This window comes from Callithrix jacchus, chromosome 5 (assembly GCF_049354715.1).
Source record: "Callithrix jacchus isolate 240 chromosome 5, calJac240_pri, whole genome shotgun sequence".
NCBI lineage: Eukaryota > Metazoa > Chordata > Mammalia > Primates > Cebidae > Callithrix > Callithrix jacchus.
The window spans coordinates 136680385-136695714 of NC_133506.1; the positions used below are offsets into that span (position 1 = coordinate 136680385).

Consider the following 15330-nt stretch of genomic DNA (forward strand, 5'->3'; position numbering starts at 1 on the left):
GAGGCAGAACGTTGACAGCCTGTGCCCTGACCCAGAATGCAGGCAGCACCCAGAACCTGGCAGGACTCACGATCTGCTCCTCCCAGGGCGTCCTGAGGCTGCCCTGCCAGTGGGAGTAGTGGTGGCTGAGGCTGCTGAGTTTGAAAACCCTCTACAAGCCCACCTGTGAGATGCTCGAGAGGGGTGGCGTGTCCTCCCCAAGCCAGCTCAGCCACCTCTGGTTGCCATGAGGCCTATAATTAGCATCAGATCTTAGGGACCCGGGACAGCGCCACACAGAAGACACTAGGTCATGCGGGCTTGGGAAATTTTTCCTGTAAAGGACCAAACAGTGTCCCGATGTGGTGGCTCCCGCCTGCAATCTCAGCACTTTGGGAGGCAGGAGCGGACGGACCACCTGATGTCAGGAGTTCGAGACCAGCCTGGCCAAAACGGTGAAACCCCACCTCTACTAAAAATACAAAAAAATCAGCTGGGCATGGTGGCAGTTTCCTGCAATCCCAGCTACTTGGGAGTCTGAGGCAGGAGGAGAATCACCTGAACCCGAGAGGCAGAGGCTGCAGTGTGGCTCTGGCCACCTTGCTCTTGCTCTTCTCCTCCTTCTCCCTCCTCCGTTCCTCCTCCTTTCTGCGGGGTGTGTGTGTGTGTACACGTGTGCGCGTGTGTATGTGTGTATGTGTGTGTGTGCTACAATCCTTAGGAACTGTAAAACCCACTCCTAACTGGAAGGCTGTACAGGAACCAGAGCAGAAACTGGAGAAAGTGCCCAGACCTCAGATTCCAGGCGGATGTGGCCCGCAGGCTGTAGTCTGGCAAACCCTGGCTTACTTGCCACAATAATTGAGGGAAGTTTCAGATTGAGGTTGCGGGAAGCCGGGGGAGGCTGTGCGGGAGTGGATTCCGGGAGGTTGGACGGAGGACGCTGCATCAGACGCTAGAGGGGGCTGAAGTCCCTGATTTGGAGTCTGCCACCGCAGCCACAGCTAAAGAGCTCCCTCGCCTGATGGCTGAAGCTCGGACCCAGAAGCCCGCAGGCCCCAAGTCCAGGACACCAGCGCTCCATGGCCTGTGGAGGAGAGAATCCAAAGGTCCACGGAGAGGAGCAGTCAGTGAGTGTGACCGGCACGCCACACCCAGCCACGCCCCACAGGCTCCGAGCACCGCCTTCCTGGACACGAGGAACAGCGGGCAGGGGAGCCCCTGCACCCAAAAGTCCTGCTACTGCCCCCTTCGAAGGCCACATGTGACCACAGCGGGGGAAGGGGGGTAGCACAACTGAGATGGGCTCCTTGATCTTTGTGGGGTAATAGATCCCGGGGCCGCAGTAGGACAGGAAGCAGCTACCACCAGTAAGTCCCTCGCAGGCTGTGTGCTCCTGCGGCCACGGAACTGAGCTCAGGGTGCCACAGCCTGCACCCAGGGTGAAACAAAAGGTCGCTGACTTTAGTGTCGTTTGTCTTATGAAACAATAACAGAACTCGGAGTCTGGTGGCCAAACCTCACTTGAGTCACCGCAGTGGACAGCCACGGCCTCTTACCAACTGCCAGGCTGAGCCAATTCACAGACCTGGAGCCCTTGAGGTGGGGCAAGGTCCCTCGAGGGAGCTCCCTACAAGGAATACAGCAGCACAGCCACTCCAGTGCTCCCCCAGAGGCACCTGCACCTGTTTACGAAAGTTAACTGTGGAACAGGGGAGGGAAACACTCAAGTGTCTCGAGAATGACAAGACACTCGTCTCAAATGGATGCCAAGTTCTTTGTTGAGACAGAGTCTCACTCTGTCACCCAGGCTGGAGTGCAGTGGTATGATCGTGTCGTTACACTCCAGCCTGGGCGACAGGAATGAAACTCCGTCAAGAAAGAGAGAGAGAGTGGAAGGAAGGAAAGAAGGAAGAAGGAAGGAAGGAAGGAAGGAGGGAGGGAGGGAGGGAAAGGAAGGAAGGAAAGAAGGAAGGAGGGAGGGGGAGGGAGGGAGGGAGGAAAGAGTAAAGAAATACCTGAGGCCAGGCACAGTGGCCTCACCCCTGTAATGCCAACACTTTGGAAGGCCAAAGTGGGAGGATCACTTGAGCTCAGGAGTTCAAGACCAGCCTGGGCAATGTGGTGAGACCCCCATCTCTACAAAAAACACAAAAATTAGCCAGGCATAGTGGCACACGCCTGTGATCCTAGCTACTTAGGAGGCTGACTTGGGAGGATTGAGCCCAGGAGGTTGAGGCTGCAGTGAGCCAAGGTCACACCACTGCACTCCAGTCTGGGCGACATAGCGAAGCCCTGTCTCACAAAAAAAAAAGAATAAAAAAGCCCAAGACTGGGTCATTTATTAAAAAGAGGCTTTTTTTCTTTTGAGACGGAATCTCGCTCTGTTGCCCAGGCTGGAGTGCAATGGTGTGATCTCGGCTCACTGCGACCTCCACCTCCAGGGTTCAAGCAATTCTCCTGTCTCAGCCTTCCGAGTAGCTGGGATTACAGGCGTGTGCCACTATGCCTGGCTAATTTTTTTTTTTAGACGGAGTCTCACTCTGTCGCCCAGGCTGGAGTGCAGTGGCCCATTCTCGGCTCACTGCAACCTCTGCCTCCTGGGTTCAAGAGATTCCTCCAGAGTAGCTGGGATTACAGGCATCCACTACCACACTTAGCTAATTTTTTGTATTTTAGTGGAGACAGAGTTTCACCATGTTGCCCAGGCTGGTCTCAAACTCCTGACCTCATGATCCACCTGCCTTGGCCTTCCAAAGTGCTGGGATTACTGCTCCCCGCCTACTTTTGTATTTTTAGGAGAGGCGGAGTTTCTCCATGTTGGTCAGGCTGGGGTGCAAGGTTTTATTGAGTAAAAGTGGCTCTCAGCAGATAGGGGAAGCCAGAAGAGGATGGAGTGGGCAGGTTTCCCCCTGGAGTCGGATCCCTGAGCAGCCTGGGCTCTCCTGACTGCCCCGGGGCAAACTCCACCTCGTTTTGCCTTCAGTGGCCTCCTGGGGCGCCCGACTGCCCCGCCCCCCCCCACGCCCTCTCCCCGTCCCGCCCACTTGTCTTCTTCCGCCTACGTGTAGCTCTCCAAGTCCAGCCACTTGTGTCGGCCTGCGAGTGCCTTGGGGATTTTATAGGCACAAGTTTGGGGCGTGGCAGGCCAGGGTGGTCTTTGGAAAACGATAATTGGGCAGGAAAACACAAATCCCTGTCCTCACTTAGGTTTGTGGGTCCGGGCGGGCGGTAGGGGAGATCCCTAGCCAGGGACCACGCCCTTCTCTACCCAGCACTTCCCTTCCCCCTTCATGAGGGGCAGGAAGTAGCAAGTACTTTTTATTTTTTTCAACGTCCCCATGGACACTGAGGAAAAAAATACTTTTGATGTCTTAGTGAGACAAGTCAGAGAGTGGGAGATAAACCTCCGCAAAAATTCAGAGGCCCCCTCAGCCCAGGGAAGGTTCTGGGGAGGCCAGAGGTTTGGCGCAGGTTATAATTATTGTCCTTTTTATGTTATTTGTTATATTTTTGTAGAGAACGGGGCGGGGGGGAGGGGAGGGTCTTGCTATGTTGCCCAGGCTGGTCTTGAACTCCTGGCCTCCAACCATCCTCAGCTGAGTGCTTTTCTGTGACAGTGAATGCTCAGAAACCACAGCCGGGATACTAAGGCGGGAACCGGGGGCTGGAGGTGGGGTGGCTTCTCCCTTGTACCCCTTTCCCCCCTCGCCTGTTTCTTAGCCCTCCAGGGAGGAACGCTTCTGCGGGGGACGTAGCCACGATTCCTTCGAAGGAGAAGTTGAGCTCCTCCATGCTGAGCTGATCCTCACCCCGATCCACAGGCAGAGAGCAGCGCGTGGAAGAGGGGAGATCCCCGGGCTGAACGGCTGGATGGAAGGGGGTGCTGGGCGCATTTCAGGGAACACTGTTTTACAGTGCAGAACGTTGGATATAACATGACTAAATGCAGCATTTTGTGTTCAGAGCCGGCGGGAACAGTGATTCCTGCACAAGGTTCCTGAAAACCTGGGGAGACGAAATACTTTAATCAAAAAGGATCTCATCTAATCTAAAAGGATCCCTTCTAATTAGGAGATAAGAACGTTTCGTCTTCGACTGCACGGGAAGGGCGCACGGAAACACGTCATTTAGAACATCCCGGGCTCTAACATCCAGGTGGCGGTGCCACTTTTCTGTTCGAGTCCAAGGAGGCCGAGACCGCCCGGCTGTGGTTTCGAACTCGCGGCAAGGGCGCGCGGTCTGGGGAGGAGCTCGGGCTTCGCGTTCCGCGTTGCCTGGCCCGGCGCGGCCGCCGTAGCGGGGAGGGCCTGGGCTACGGTGGCCGCGGGGCGGCGGCGGCGATCGGACTCCGTGGGCCGGCGCCGCCATGGGCAACCTGTTCGGCCGCAAGAAGCAGAGCCGCGTCACGGAGCAGGACAAGGCCATCCTGGTGAGGCCCGGGGCCGGGACGGGCGGGAGGCGGGAAGCGCTCCGCGGCCTCGGCCCCCCGCGGTCGGGTGGGGAAACTGAGGCGCGGCGCGCAGCCCGGCCGCTTGGCCGCTCCGCCCTGCGCTCCTCCTCGCCCGCGGGGCCTCAAGACGGGATCTCCTGCGCAGCGCGGTGGCTGCTGACCCCGCCGAGGTGGGCGCGGCCGGTGGCTGCGGGGCTCGGCCGCCACGGCCTGGCGACGGGTACGGGGTCCGCGCGGCGCTGGGCTTTCCCCGGCTCTCCCGGAGTCGCGGCTCCCGTGCCCCCCGGTGCCCTGGGCCGGAGCCCCCGCGGTGCTGCCGGCTTCGCGCTGCGGTGCGGGGCCGTCCCCTCTCCCTCACACCCGCCCCGGCCGGGACTGCGGGGAAGCCCGCCCTGGTCCGAGGAGCGGCCGCCGGGGTCCCCCCGCGCCTGGGTGCAGGACCCCCGTGTTTTGCGTGCTTGTTTGCGGCGGCTTCAGACCGACCCCGGTGCCTGCTCCGGCAGCTCCGCTGTGAAAGTTAGCTGCTGTGGGAGGAATCGCCTGGCACGTCAAAGACACGGCGGGCTGAGAATAGTCCGTTTTTGTATGAGATAAACGTGTCAGGAAAGAGACCCCGAAATGGGAGCAGGGCTAGCTTTTTCGGATGCTTTCTTTTTTAAGTTTTCTGAAACAGAAATGGGTTAGTTTTATACTAAAAGAGAAGTGAATGGAAATGGAAGAGGGGATCTTACCTTGGCATCCGAGCCCATCAGCTATGAAAAGAAACAACAGTCACGTTTGTCCCTAGAGAAGAGGGGCACCACTCTGGGCACGCCCAAGCTGCCTGCAAGACAGCTGGGCCCAGCCTCCACCTTCCCTGGCAGCCCCAAGGCGCTCCCTCCCTCTCTCTAAGGACTCGGCTCCGGTTTCTCTTCAAGCAGCGCTTTGCACTTGCCAAGGGTCCCTGTGGGCTCTGGGCTGTGCAGACCCGTGTTCCTGGCTGCCGTAGGCCCCCCAGGATTTCGGGCACTTGGGAACAGCGTCCTTACCACACAGTAGCACAAATGATTGCTTTTTTTCTGTTTCCCTGATAACAGGTGGACTCCATGCTGCCTATGATCCTCCGCTGAGACCTGACTTTACAGCAGGGCAGCCTGGCCATACCTGCCTGCCTTTGGCCCCTGGGTCTCCCCAGCAATGGGGCTGGGCAGGGGGCACCTTTTCCTGTAGAAGTGAGAGGACCCACAAGTTTTGGCACTGGGAAGGGGAGCCTCCTGGATGGAGGGAGCCGGGAATGAGCTCTCTCAGGTAGAGGGAGCACTCACTTGCCATGAGGAGCGTTAAACCTGTGGCCAGGTCATGACTGAGCTAATACTCCTCCGCCTCCTGCCTTAAGGCTCTGACCCCTGTGCCTACATGGGCTCAGCACTGTCTGCAGTGATGACATTTGGAAAACTCACTGGCCTGATGGGACAGGACTAGCTGAAGTTCATTCCTCAGTGGCCAAGCACCCTTTCTGGGGCAGCACCCAGATGTGAGACGGTCAGCAGGTCTGCAGGGCGTGTCACCGTGTGTGTGTCCCTGCAGGTGGGTGGCCAGCAAAGGGACAGCTGAAGCCCAAGGGGAGAAGCTGGGGGGTGTCCAAGCCCTAACCTGGCCGTGTGGGCTGGTGGCACTTGGGTGCTCGCCACCTGTGTGTTCTCTGTTGAGTCCAAATCTTTGAGTTCTTGGTAGCTGCTCCCTGGCCTGAGCCCCGAGTGTCACAACGTTGGCAGGCAGCCTCCAGAGCGGCCTAACAGCAATGCCGTGGTGGACCTCCCCATCCCCGTGGTGGGCTCTGGGGTCTGGGTGACTCTCTGGTGGGGCTGTCCCATGTGTGGCAGAACGTGGAGCAGTGTCCCTGCCTTCCACCCCCCAGATGTCTCCAGCCAGCTCCACCTGTTCTCTGGGAGACAACCCTGCCCCATGAAGGACACTCGTGGAGGACCACCTGGCCTCCACTCAGTGGCATGGCCAGGGCCCGCAGTATGGCTGGGTAACACCAGGCCTGCTCTCTCTTGGCAGCAACTGAAGCAGCAGCGGGACAAGCTGAGGCAGTACCAGAAGAGGGTCGCCCAGCAGCTGGAGCGTGAGCGCGCCCTGGCCCGGCAGCTGCTACGGGACGGCAGGAAGGAGTGAGCAGGCCCATCAGCATGGGCGACCTGTTGGCTGGGGTGGGGGCCTGGGCAGGGCCACAGCGGGTCACTCTGGGGCTTCCCTCTGCAGACGGGCTAAGCTGCTGCTCAGGAAGAAGCGATACCAGGAGCAGCTCCTGGACAGGACAGAGAACCAGATCAGCAGCCTGGAGGCCATGGTAGGTGCTGGGTGCTTCACCCTGGGGCGCAGGTGCAGTGGGAGGCAGCTCGCCCGGCCCTGTGGACCTGGGAGCTTCTCCCCATAGCTGAAAGCCCCTCCTCACATGCCTCAGGCTGAAGCTGACCCGGCAGTGGGGCGGGCCTGGAATCCAAGGGGAGTCTGCCAGGAAGCCCATGGTCCTAAGGGGCTGGGGGGAGGGTGGCTCTTGCAGGATTGAGGTTGGAAATGCTGGGCCACCCCTGGGTGGTGTTGGTAGGTCAGGGGTCTTTGTCGGGGACTGAGTGTCCCTGGTGTTAGGGACCCAAGCAGCGTGGTTCTCTTTGGTAACGAGAGCTACTAACAAGTAACCAGCACCTTCTGCAGTGTCTCCCCAGCACCTTCCCAGTCCTGCACATCCCCACCTGGCAGTGGAGAGGACAGGGAGGAGCAGGGGCTGGGGTCGTCCTCACGCCCAGAAGCACATGGTCAGCAGTAGTGTCATCCTGAACCCTGTCTCTGGGCTGCGAGGAGGGCACGCAGGATCCTCAGCACCTGAGTCTGCTTGGTGTCCTTTTCAGGTTCAGAGTATTGAGTTCACTCAGATTGAAATGAAGGTGATGGAAGGGCTGCAACTGGGAAATGAGTGTCTGAACAAGATGCACCAGGTGAGGCTGCAGGGTGGGGTGCGGAGGGGTGGGGAGCCCGCCAGGTGGGGCTGCAGGGTGGGGTGCGGAGGGGTGGGGAGCCCGCCAGGTGGGGCTGCAGGGTGGGGTGCGGAGGGGTGGGGAGCCCGCCAGGTGGGGCTGCAGGGTGGGGTGTGGAGGGGTGGGGAGCCCGCCAGGTGGGGCTGCAGGGTGGGGTGCGGAGGGGTGGGGAGCCCGCCAGGTGGGGCTGCAGGGTGGGGTGCGGAGGGGTGGGGAGCCCGCCAGGTGGGGCTGCAGGGTAAGGTGCGGAGAGTTGGGGAGCCCACCAGGTGGGGCTGCAGGGTGGGGTGTGGAGGGGTGGGGAGCCCACCAGGTAGAGCTGCAGGGCTGAGGCATGGGGAAGTGGGGAGCCCAGCAGTGCTGGAGTTGGGGAGAGGATGGGGAACTTGTCCCATGGTGTTTGTGTCAGACACAGAGCAAGAGGCTGGCAGGGGAGATGTGTTGGTGCTGCCTGGCAGGCAGGCAGGGAGGCAGTGACCTGAGGATGGGGTGCAGCACAGGCTGGGAACTGTAGGAACTGGGTCCCCAGGCGCCTCCGAAGTGACCTAGAGGGGATGTCTGAGGGTGGGGAGGAGGCTGGTAAACTAATCATAGAAGGCTTCCTGGGTGCTCGTGCCTGTAATCCCAGCACTTTGAGAGGCCAAGGTGGGAAGATCACCTGAGGACAGGAGTTCAAGACCAGTCTGGCCAGCCTGGTAAAACCCTGTCTCTATTGATGATACAAAAATGAGCCGGGTGTGGTGGTAGGCGCCTGTAAATCCAGCTACTCAAGAGGCTGAGGCAGGAGAATTGCTTGAACCAGGAGATGAAGGTTGCAGTGAGCCAAGACTTGTACTCCAACCTGGACAATAAGAGCAAAACTGTCTCTGAAATAAAAAAAGGCAGCCAGGTGCGGTGGCTCATGCCTGTAATCCCAGCACTTTGGGAGGCTGAGGTGGGTGGATCACGAGGTCAAGAGGTCGAGACCATCCTGGCCAACATGGTGAAACCCCGTCTCTAGTAAAAGAGTACAAAAATTAGCTGGGCGTGGTGGTGCACGCCTGTAGTCCCAGCTACTTGGGAGGCTGAGGCAGAAGAATTGCTTAAAACCGGGAGGTGGAGGTTGCAGTGAGCCGAGATCACGCCATGCACTCCAGCCTGGCACCTGGCGACAAACCAAGACTCTGTCACAAAAAATAAAAATAAAAAAAGGCTTCTTGGAGGAGGTGAATACCAGCCTTGTCTCAGGCCGGGCATGGATGTGAAGCGAGCACAGCCATGCCGGATTTCCCCACCAACCTCATCCCACTGCTGATGTGGGGCCAGTGGGTGGAGCTGGTTGGAGAGCCGGGGACTCACCTAGCGGGAGGTCTGGCTGTGCCACTCTTCCAAGTGTCTAGTGAGTCCCAGTGGTGTGCACCAGTCAGGCACAAGTGGCCCTTTGGCCTTGCCACTCAAGAAAAATCAAGTCACTGCCCAGAATGTTCCACCTTTTGCTTATTTATATTTATTTATTTATTTTTGAGATGGAGTCGCTCTCTGTTGCCAGGCTGGAGTGCAGTGGTGCTATCTCAGCTCCCTGCAACCTCAGCCTTCCTGGTTCAAGCAATCCTCCTGCCTCAGTCTCCCAAGTAACTGGGACTACAGCCGCGCACCACCCCGTTCAGCTAATTTTTGTATTTTTTAGTAGAGACAGGGTTTCACCACGTTGGCCAGGATGGTTGCAAGCTCTTGACCTTATGATCCGCCTGCCTCGGCCTCCCACAGTGATGGGATTCCAGGCGTGAGCGACTCGCCAGGCCCCTTTGGCTTATTTGCTTGTGGCCGTGAGAGCTGACTCAGGTGTGAGAAGGGCCAGCGGGCGTCAGAGCAATGCAGTTCGGCCTCTGAAAAGACTCATCAGACAGCTCCTGTGGCCTCAGGACGCGGCCATGCCTGGGACACACATGGCCTGGCCTCATTGGAACAGGGACAGGAGCTGGGCGTGCTGGCACGTGCCTAGAGTCCCAGCTGCTGGGACGGGTCGCTTGAGCCCAGCCTGGGCAACACAGCAAGACCTCCTTTCTAAAAAATAAAAGAAATAGAGCTGGGCACAGTGGCTCATGCCTGTAAATCCCAGCACTTTGGGAGGCTGAGGTGGGTAGATCATGAGGTCAGGAGTTCAAGACCAGCCTGGCCAACACAGTGAAACCCCGTCTCTACTAAAAATACAAAAGATTAGCTGGGCATGGTGGCCCGTGCCTGTAGTCCCTGTAGTCCCAGCTACTTGGGAGACTGAGGCAGGGGAATCGGTTGAACCCAGGAGGCAGAGGTTGTAGTAAGCCGAGATTTCACCACCGCACTCCTACCTCAGTGACAGAGCAAGACTCCATCCCAAAAAATAATAAAACAAAAATCAAAGGAATAAAAACAGGGATGAGGCCATGGCCCGAGGGCCCAGGTGGTCTCCATTGGGGTCCACCACTGGCCCCCCTGACAGTGTCAACACCCCTGTCCGCAGGTGATGTCCATTGAAGAGGTAGAGAGGATCCTGGATGAGACACAGGAGGCCGTGGAGTACCAGCGGGTAGGTAGCACCCTGACCGGCCTGTCCCAACTGCGGGAATGCACAGGGCCACCCTCGAGGGCCAAACTGTCTCACACCCTGCAGCAGCCACCTTCTCTCAAGGGGACAAGACCCAGCCACAGGCCGCCTCCTTCCTCCACGAGGGGCTGCCTCCTCGCTGTTCTCACCACCACCCATCCTTTTGCAGCAAATAGATGAGCTCCTGGCAGGAAGCTTCACTCAGGAGGATGAAGATGCCATCCTGGAAGAACTGAGCGCAATCACTCAGGTGACGGCCCCTAGGACTTAGTGCGGTCACTCGGGGGATGGGACGGGAACCCCAGGACTGAGAGCAGTCACTCAGGCGATGGGACCCCAGAGCTCAGACCCCCAGGAATCTCCCACCCGTGTTGATACCATGTGTGTCCCTTAAGCAAACGGTCTGGGGTTTGCGACTGGTTTTCCTGCCTGAGGTGCCGCAGTTTTCAGGTTGCTCACCCAACGGTCTGGGTGCAGGCAGGCTGGCCCATGCCCTGGACGGAGCAGGGATGCTGGACCTTCCAGTGCCTCGGCCCCTTTCTGTCCCAGGCTCTCATGGATGTGGTGCTTGAGCGTGGGTGGCTGCGGACTCACATCCCACACAGGCTGTCGCCACAGGGGCCACGTCCTGGCTCTATGCTCACATCCAGGCTCTGGGTCTGCATTCACTCCCTGGGAAGGGGTTGTCCCTCTCTGGGCCACTGCCTCAGTTTACCAAATTTGTCCTGTGCCCCCAGAGCCGGCCTCTGCCCCAGCCCTGCTGCTCTGGTGCTGTGCTGCCTGTGGTACCCTGAGCCCACCTGCTGCTCAGTTACTTTCTCCTGAGGGCCCGAGTCCTCAGGGGCCTCCAGGGCAGGCCAGCTGAGAGGCCGAAGCTCCCATGGTGGCTCAGGCAGCTGGGCTCGCTGGGACATCGTGGTACCACGGCCTGCCCTACAGTTGTGGACACCGTGTGACCTGGGTGTCTGTGTCACCCCCAGTCCCTGAGAGCCAGGGTCTCTGGGGCACGCTCAGGACGTGGCCTCTTTCTAGCTCTCCAGGCTCAGGGCCTGTTGGGAGGCACCCCCGTGGCTGTGGCTGCATCACACCTGGGGAATTCTGGTGGCGCTGGGAGCCGGGGTGGGAGCATACTCCGATCTCCTGAGCAGTGGGTTCCTGTCACTTTAACTCCAGCCAATAGTGTCTGACTGGCAGGAATCCATGTCCTCTGTGGGGGAGGCCCAGGCAGCCCAGGGAGACCTGTCACCTGCTCACAGCCTTGCCCTTTGCTTCTTGCAGGAACAAATAGAGCTGCCCGAGGTTCCCTCCGAGCCCCTTCCTGAGAAGATCCCAGGTATTTCCATGCCTGATCCTTTAAAGTGGTTGGAATTCAGTCGAGGAGACTCCCAGCCCTTCCCACTTGGAGAGGTCGTCCGGCCTTCCTGGCCACGGGCAAGCCCTGGGCACCTGGCTGTGTGGCTCGGAGCATGTGTGCCTGGCCTCGGGGTTGGCCTTGGGTCTCCCAGGGGTTGGGTAACTGGCTAACCTCGTAAGAGAGCCGAGCCCCCTTTGAAGAGGCACATCCAGAAATTGGAACTGGGGACAGCTGTCTTTAGCAGCACGAGCTCATTCCCAGGGTCTAGCCCAGCATTTGTCTGAAATGTCACAGTCAGGGATGGCTGTCCCCGTGGCACTATTCAGCACAGCTTCCAGCCTGCCCGCTGGGAACCTGACTTAGAATCATCCATCCACGTTTGTTTTGTTCCTTCACCCATCTTTGGATCCCGCTGGGAGGGGCTGCAGGCCCACTGTCCTGCATCCTGGCCCTGTCGGCTTCCTGTTTATCACTTGCCTCCCCCACAGCTGGGCAACCCTTCCCTAGTATAAAGCCCCATGCTGGCCCTCGCCCACCCCGTGGCCAGGTCCCTGCCTGTGGGGTCTTGAGCGTGTCATCAATATTTCTGTTTCCTCCACAGAGAAAGTCCCTGTCAAGTCCAGGCCAAGGCAGACAGACCTGGTGGCAGCTTCGTAACATGGCCTCCTCTGGCAGGACTCACAGGGATGCCCCGGGGACTGTGGCCCTCAGAGAGTTTGGGTCGTGGCCAGCCCCTGACCAGGTACCCTGGAGCCCAGCACCACGGTGCTGAGCAGAGCCGCTGCCACGCAGGCACGCACAGGAGGACCCCAGAGCGTCTCCTGGCACTCGGGCCTGAACACACTCAGGCACCGCTGGCCTGCCCTCATCTCTGGATGGCACCCTCCGCCAAGCCCAGCTTCTACCGGCTGTGACTCTTCTGGTGGCCTCGGCCTGGGCCTGACACCCCTGGTGCTGTTCTCCTGCAGCCTCAGCCCCGTGTGGCTCGTGCTCTGCTGTGGGGAAGATGCCTCCAGACCTTGGGGTCCCCGCGTGCCCTCTTGCCCCTCGCTGCTCTCGTTAGCTGGTGCAGGCTTCTGTGATGGGCTCCCTCCCTTGGCCTGGCTTCCCGGTGCACCTCAGCTTCCCTTCCGGCAGGGGGATCCCCGGGAGACCAGCATGTGCAGAACCTCTCCGTGCCTCCGCCCGAGCCCCAGATGCCTACCTTCCTGTTTGAAGGCGGTGGGCCAGGGGCATTCTTGCTGAATTGACAACTGGAGCCCTGACTTCACCCCTCCACTCATGGGTCTGACTTCACCCCTGCTACTCATGGCTCTGCCCACAGGGCTCAGCCCTGCTGAGATGCCTCCAACGGTTGGGAGATGCCACCTGAGCAAGTGCAGCATCCGAAGTTTGTCCGTGGGGGTCCCTGTGTTGGGGGCTCGTGGAACTGCAAGACCTGGGACTCTCCTGCTGTGCGGGCCCCTCAGCCACCAGCAGCCAGGACAGGAGGCTGTGGGGCATGGCATGACTTCTCGTCCCCGGGGCTGGTTTGGTTATGAGGCGATCTCACTGGGGCCACCCCTACCCATGGAAAGCCACGAGGACAAAGGGAGCCGCCACCTCGACCCCCAAACGGGCCGGCCTGTATTAAAGTGGCCCTGCACGCCTGCTGCCTCGTGGACTTGGGCGCAGTGGGTACCTGGGCGTGGCGCCATGTGGGAGCCTGGTTGGGTTGTGTGTGGCCCCTCTCCCATGGTGACCCTGCCCGAAGCCCAGCCCCTTGACCAACGTGGGGATGCTCACGGGAGGGTGGCCGCCTGGCTAGGTCTGGGCTCTGCACACGTGAGATGGAGGCTCGGCCCTGATGGCCGCATCTGGGCAGCTGCCCTCTGTGATAGCCAGGGTGCTACTCTGGGTGCGTCTCCCTCAAGGGACGCTGGCTTCCTGTCTCCCTGGAGTAGCTTTGTGTGGTCCTGGGTCTGCGGGTGGCAGTCATGCAAGGGATGTGGATGGTGTGGTGCCCCCAGAGGGCAGCGGGTTTGGGGTCCTGGTGCCCGGGTGTGAATCTTGATGTTCAGGGAACACCCTGGGCAGGTTCCCTGAGAGGCAGCTCCACACCCCAGTCTGGTGCGGGTGCTGGCCCTGCACTGCTGGGTCTTGGGACTGAAGAAGCTGAAGGTCCCGGCTTGCGGGAAAGTCGTCTTTCCCCTCCTGCGGTGTGCAGGGCAGCCAGGGGCCATGGAGTCTTCCAACCACCCTTGTAGGTATTTTTGCAGAAAACTAGCTGGCTGAGGCTCCCTCTGTATGTCCCCAGGACTGCCAGGCAGCCTGGAGGGCGTCTCACTGATAAGGCTGCAGCCCTATGACCTGCTCCCTGCAGCGGTGCACCCCAGGCCCATGGAGCCCCAGCTGCGTGGAGGGTACGAGGAGCCTGCTGGACGGGCCCTGGCTACACTGAGTCCCAGGCTTCAGTCGCAGCCTTTCCACACCCTGCCTGGGGGGGTGGGCCCATCCTTCCCTCTCCCTCCCTGAGAACCCAGGGGCCTCTGCCGGAGACTGCGTGTTCCAGCAGCATTTTGTGGTGGGATTCTGCTATCAGCCATGACCGGAGCAGCTGTCCACAGTGGCCTCCCCCTTGTGCCAGGTTCCTTGTCAGAGCCCAGGAGTCCATCCAGGGAACACCAGTGACCATCTGTGCTGCTGCAGGGCCGGCAGCGGTGTGGGGTCCACATTCCCTCCTGTGCAAGGAGTGAGGGCCTGAGAACTGATCAGCCTTGTTCCTGGACCTCGCAGGAGTCTGCCCTGACAACCCAGAGCAACCTGGAGCCAGTTCCCGGTCCTGGCAGGCTGGTGGCTACCTGTCCTTTCAGCAAGGCGCAGAGCCCAGTGCTGGCTGGAGCCTGACCAGCCTGATCTCCTAATCTAGGTTGGGGACCTAGGACCATGACAATCACAAGTGAAACAAATTAGGAGTGGAACCTTGGGATGAAGCTGGTGTCCTGCCAGAGATGCCTGGGGGCGGGGCAGTGCAGAGGGAGGACGTGGAGCAGGAGGAGAGGCTGTAGAGGGCAGGGACTCACACACAGTGGCTCAGAGAGTTGGGGAGGGGCTGGAAGAGGCGTAAGCAGCAATTTCGAGGGTGTTGGAGCCCAACGGCTACAGAGGACTTCCTGGCAGCCGTGCTGGGCACTGCTCCAAGACGCATGGGGTGTGATGGGGAAATGGTGCCTTTGTCTTCAAAGGCTGCAGACACTGTTGCTGGAAGGCACACTTGGCCTCGGTGCTGGCAGTGTGGCAGCAGAAATGTGTGGGGCGGAATGGAGGACCGTCTTGGACGGGATGGGGCTCCTGACCTTGGCCAGCTCCTGCACAGAGCGAGTCCTCGGGGAAGGAAGATTTGCTCCAGACCCAGATCCCAGCTTGTGGCTGGCTTGGCCGTGGAACCCTTTGAACCCTGCTTTCTTCAAACATGAAATCTTGGGGGCGTGCCCTTGGGGGCTCTTCCAGCTCTGAGTCCGCTTCTGTCCCGTGCCTATAAAGTGTTTGCCCCTGTTGGCTCTTCATGGTCTCCCAGGGACTCAACTTTAGAAACTCTTTGTTTTGTGTTGCTATCACAGAATGCTTGAGACTGACAATTTATAATGAAGGACTAGCTGGCTCACAGTACTGGAAAGGTGCCAGCATCTGGCGAGGGCCACCTAACTGTGCCATCACGTGGGGGAAAGCAGGAGGGGGCCAACGCACCCATTTACAACAGCACCCATCCCAGTTGTTAGGGTGCAACCCTCAAGGCCTGACCACCGTCTAAAGGTCCTACTCTCAATACTGTCACAAAAGCAAATTTCAAGAGGTTTTGGAGGGACAAGCATTCAAACCATAGCAGAAACTGGAAGGAACAATTACCACCTTTAATAAGATGACCATGGCAATTAAAAAAACCCTAAGTGCAGCCATGACCCATTTTATATCCTCCTGGAGAGAA

General features: G+C 59.4%; 1 protein-coding gene across 2 annotated transcripts; it reads left to right on the forward strand.

Moving 5' to 3' along the window:
- The first annotated feature begins 4301 nt into the window (after nucleotides 1-4301).
- On the forward strand, nucleotides 4302-13015 carry CHMP6 (charged multivesicular body protein 6). Of its 2 annotated transcripts, XM_078374911.1 has the most exons (9): nucleotides 4302-4411; nucleotides 5509-5719; nucleotides 6476-6585; nucleotides 6677-6764; nucleotides 7324-7410; nucleotides 9929-9994; nucleotides 10182-10262; nucleotides 11291-11345; nucleotides 11968-13015. In XM_078374911.1, exons 2-9 carry the CDS (start codon nucleotides 5690-5692, stop codon nucleotides 12021-12023), a joined length of 573 nt encoding a protein of 190 aa, XP_078231037.1. In that variant the 5' UTR covers nucleotides 4302-4411; nucleotides 5509-5689; the 3' UTR covers nucleotides 12024-13015. The 2 variants fall into 2 exon arrangements, with proteins under 2 accessions (XP_078231037.1, XP_078231036.1); XM_078374910.1 differs by lacking the exon at nucleotides 5509-5719.
- The last annotated feature ends 2315 nt before the right edge of the window (nucleotides 13016-15330 follow it).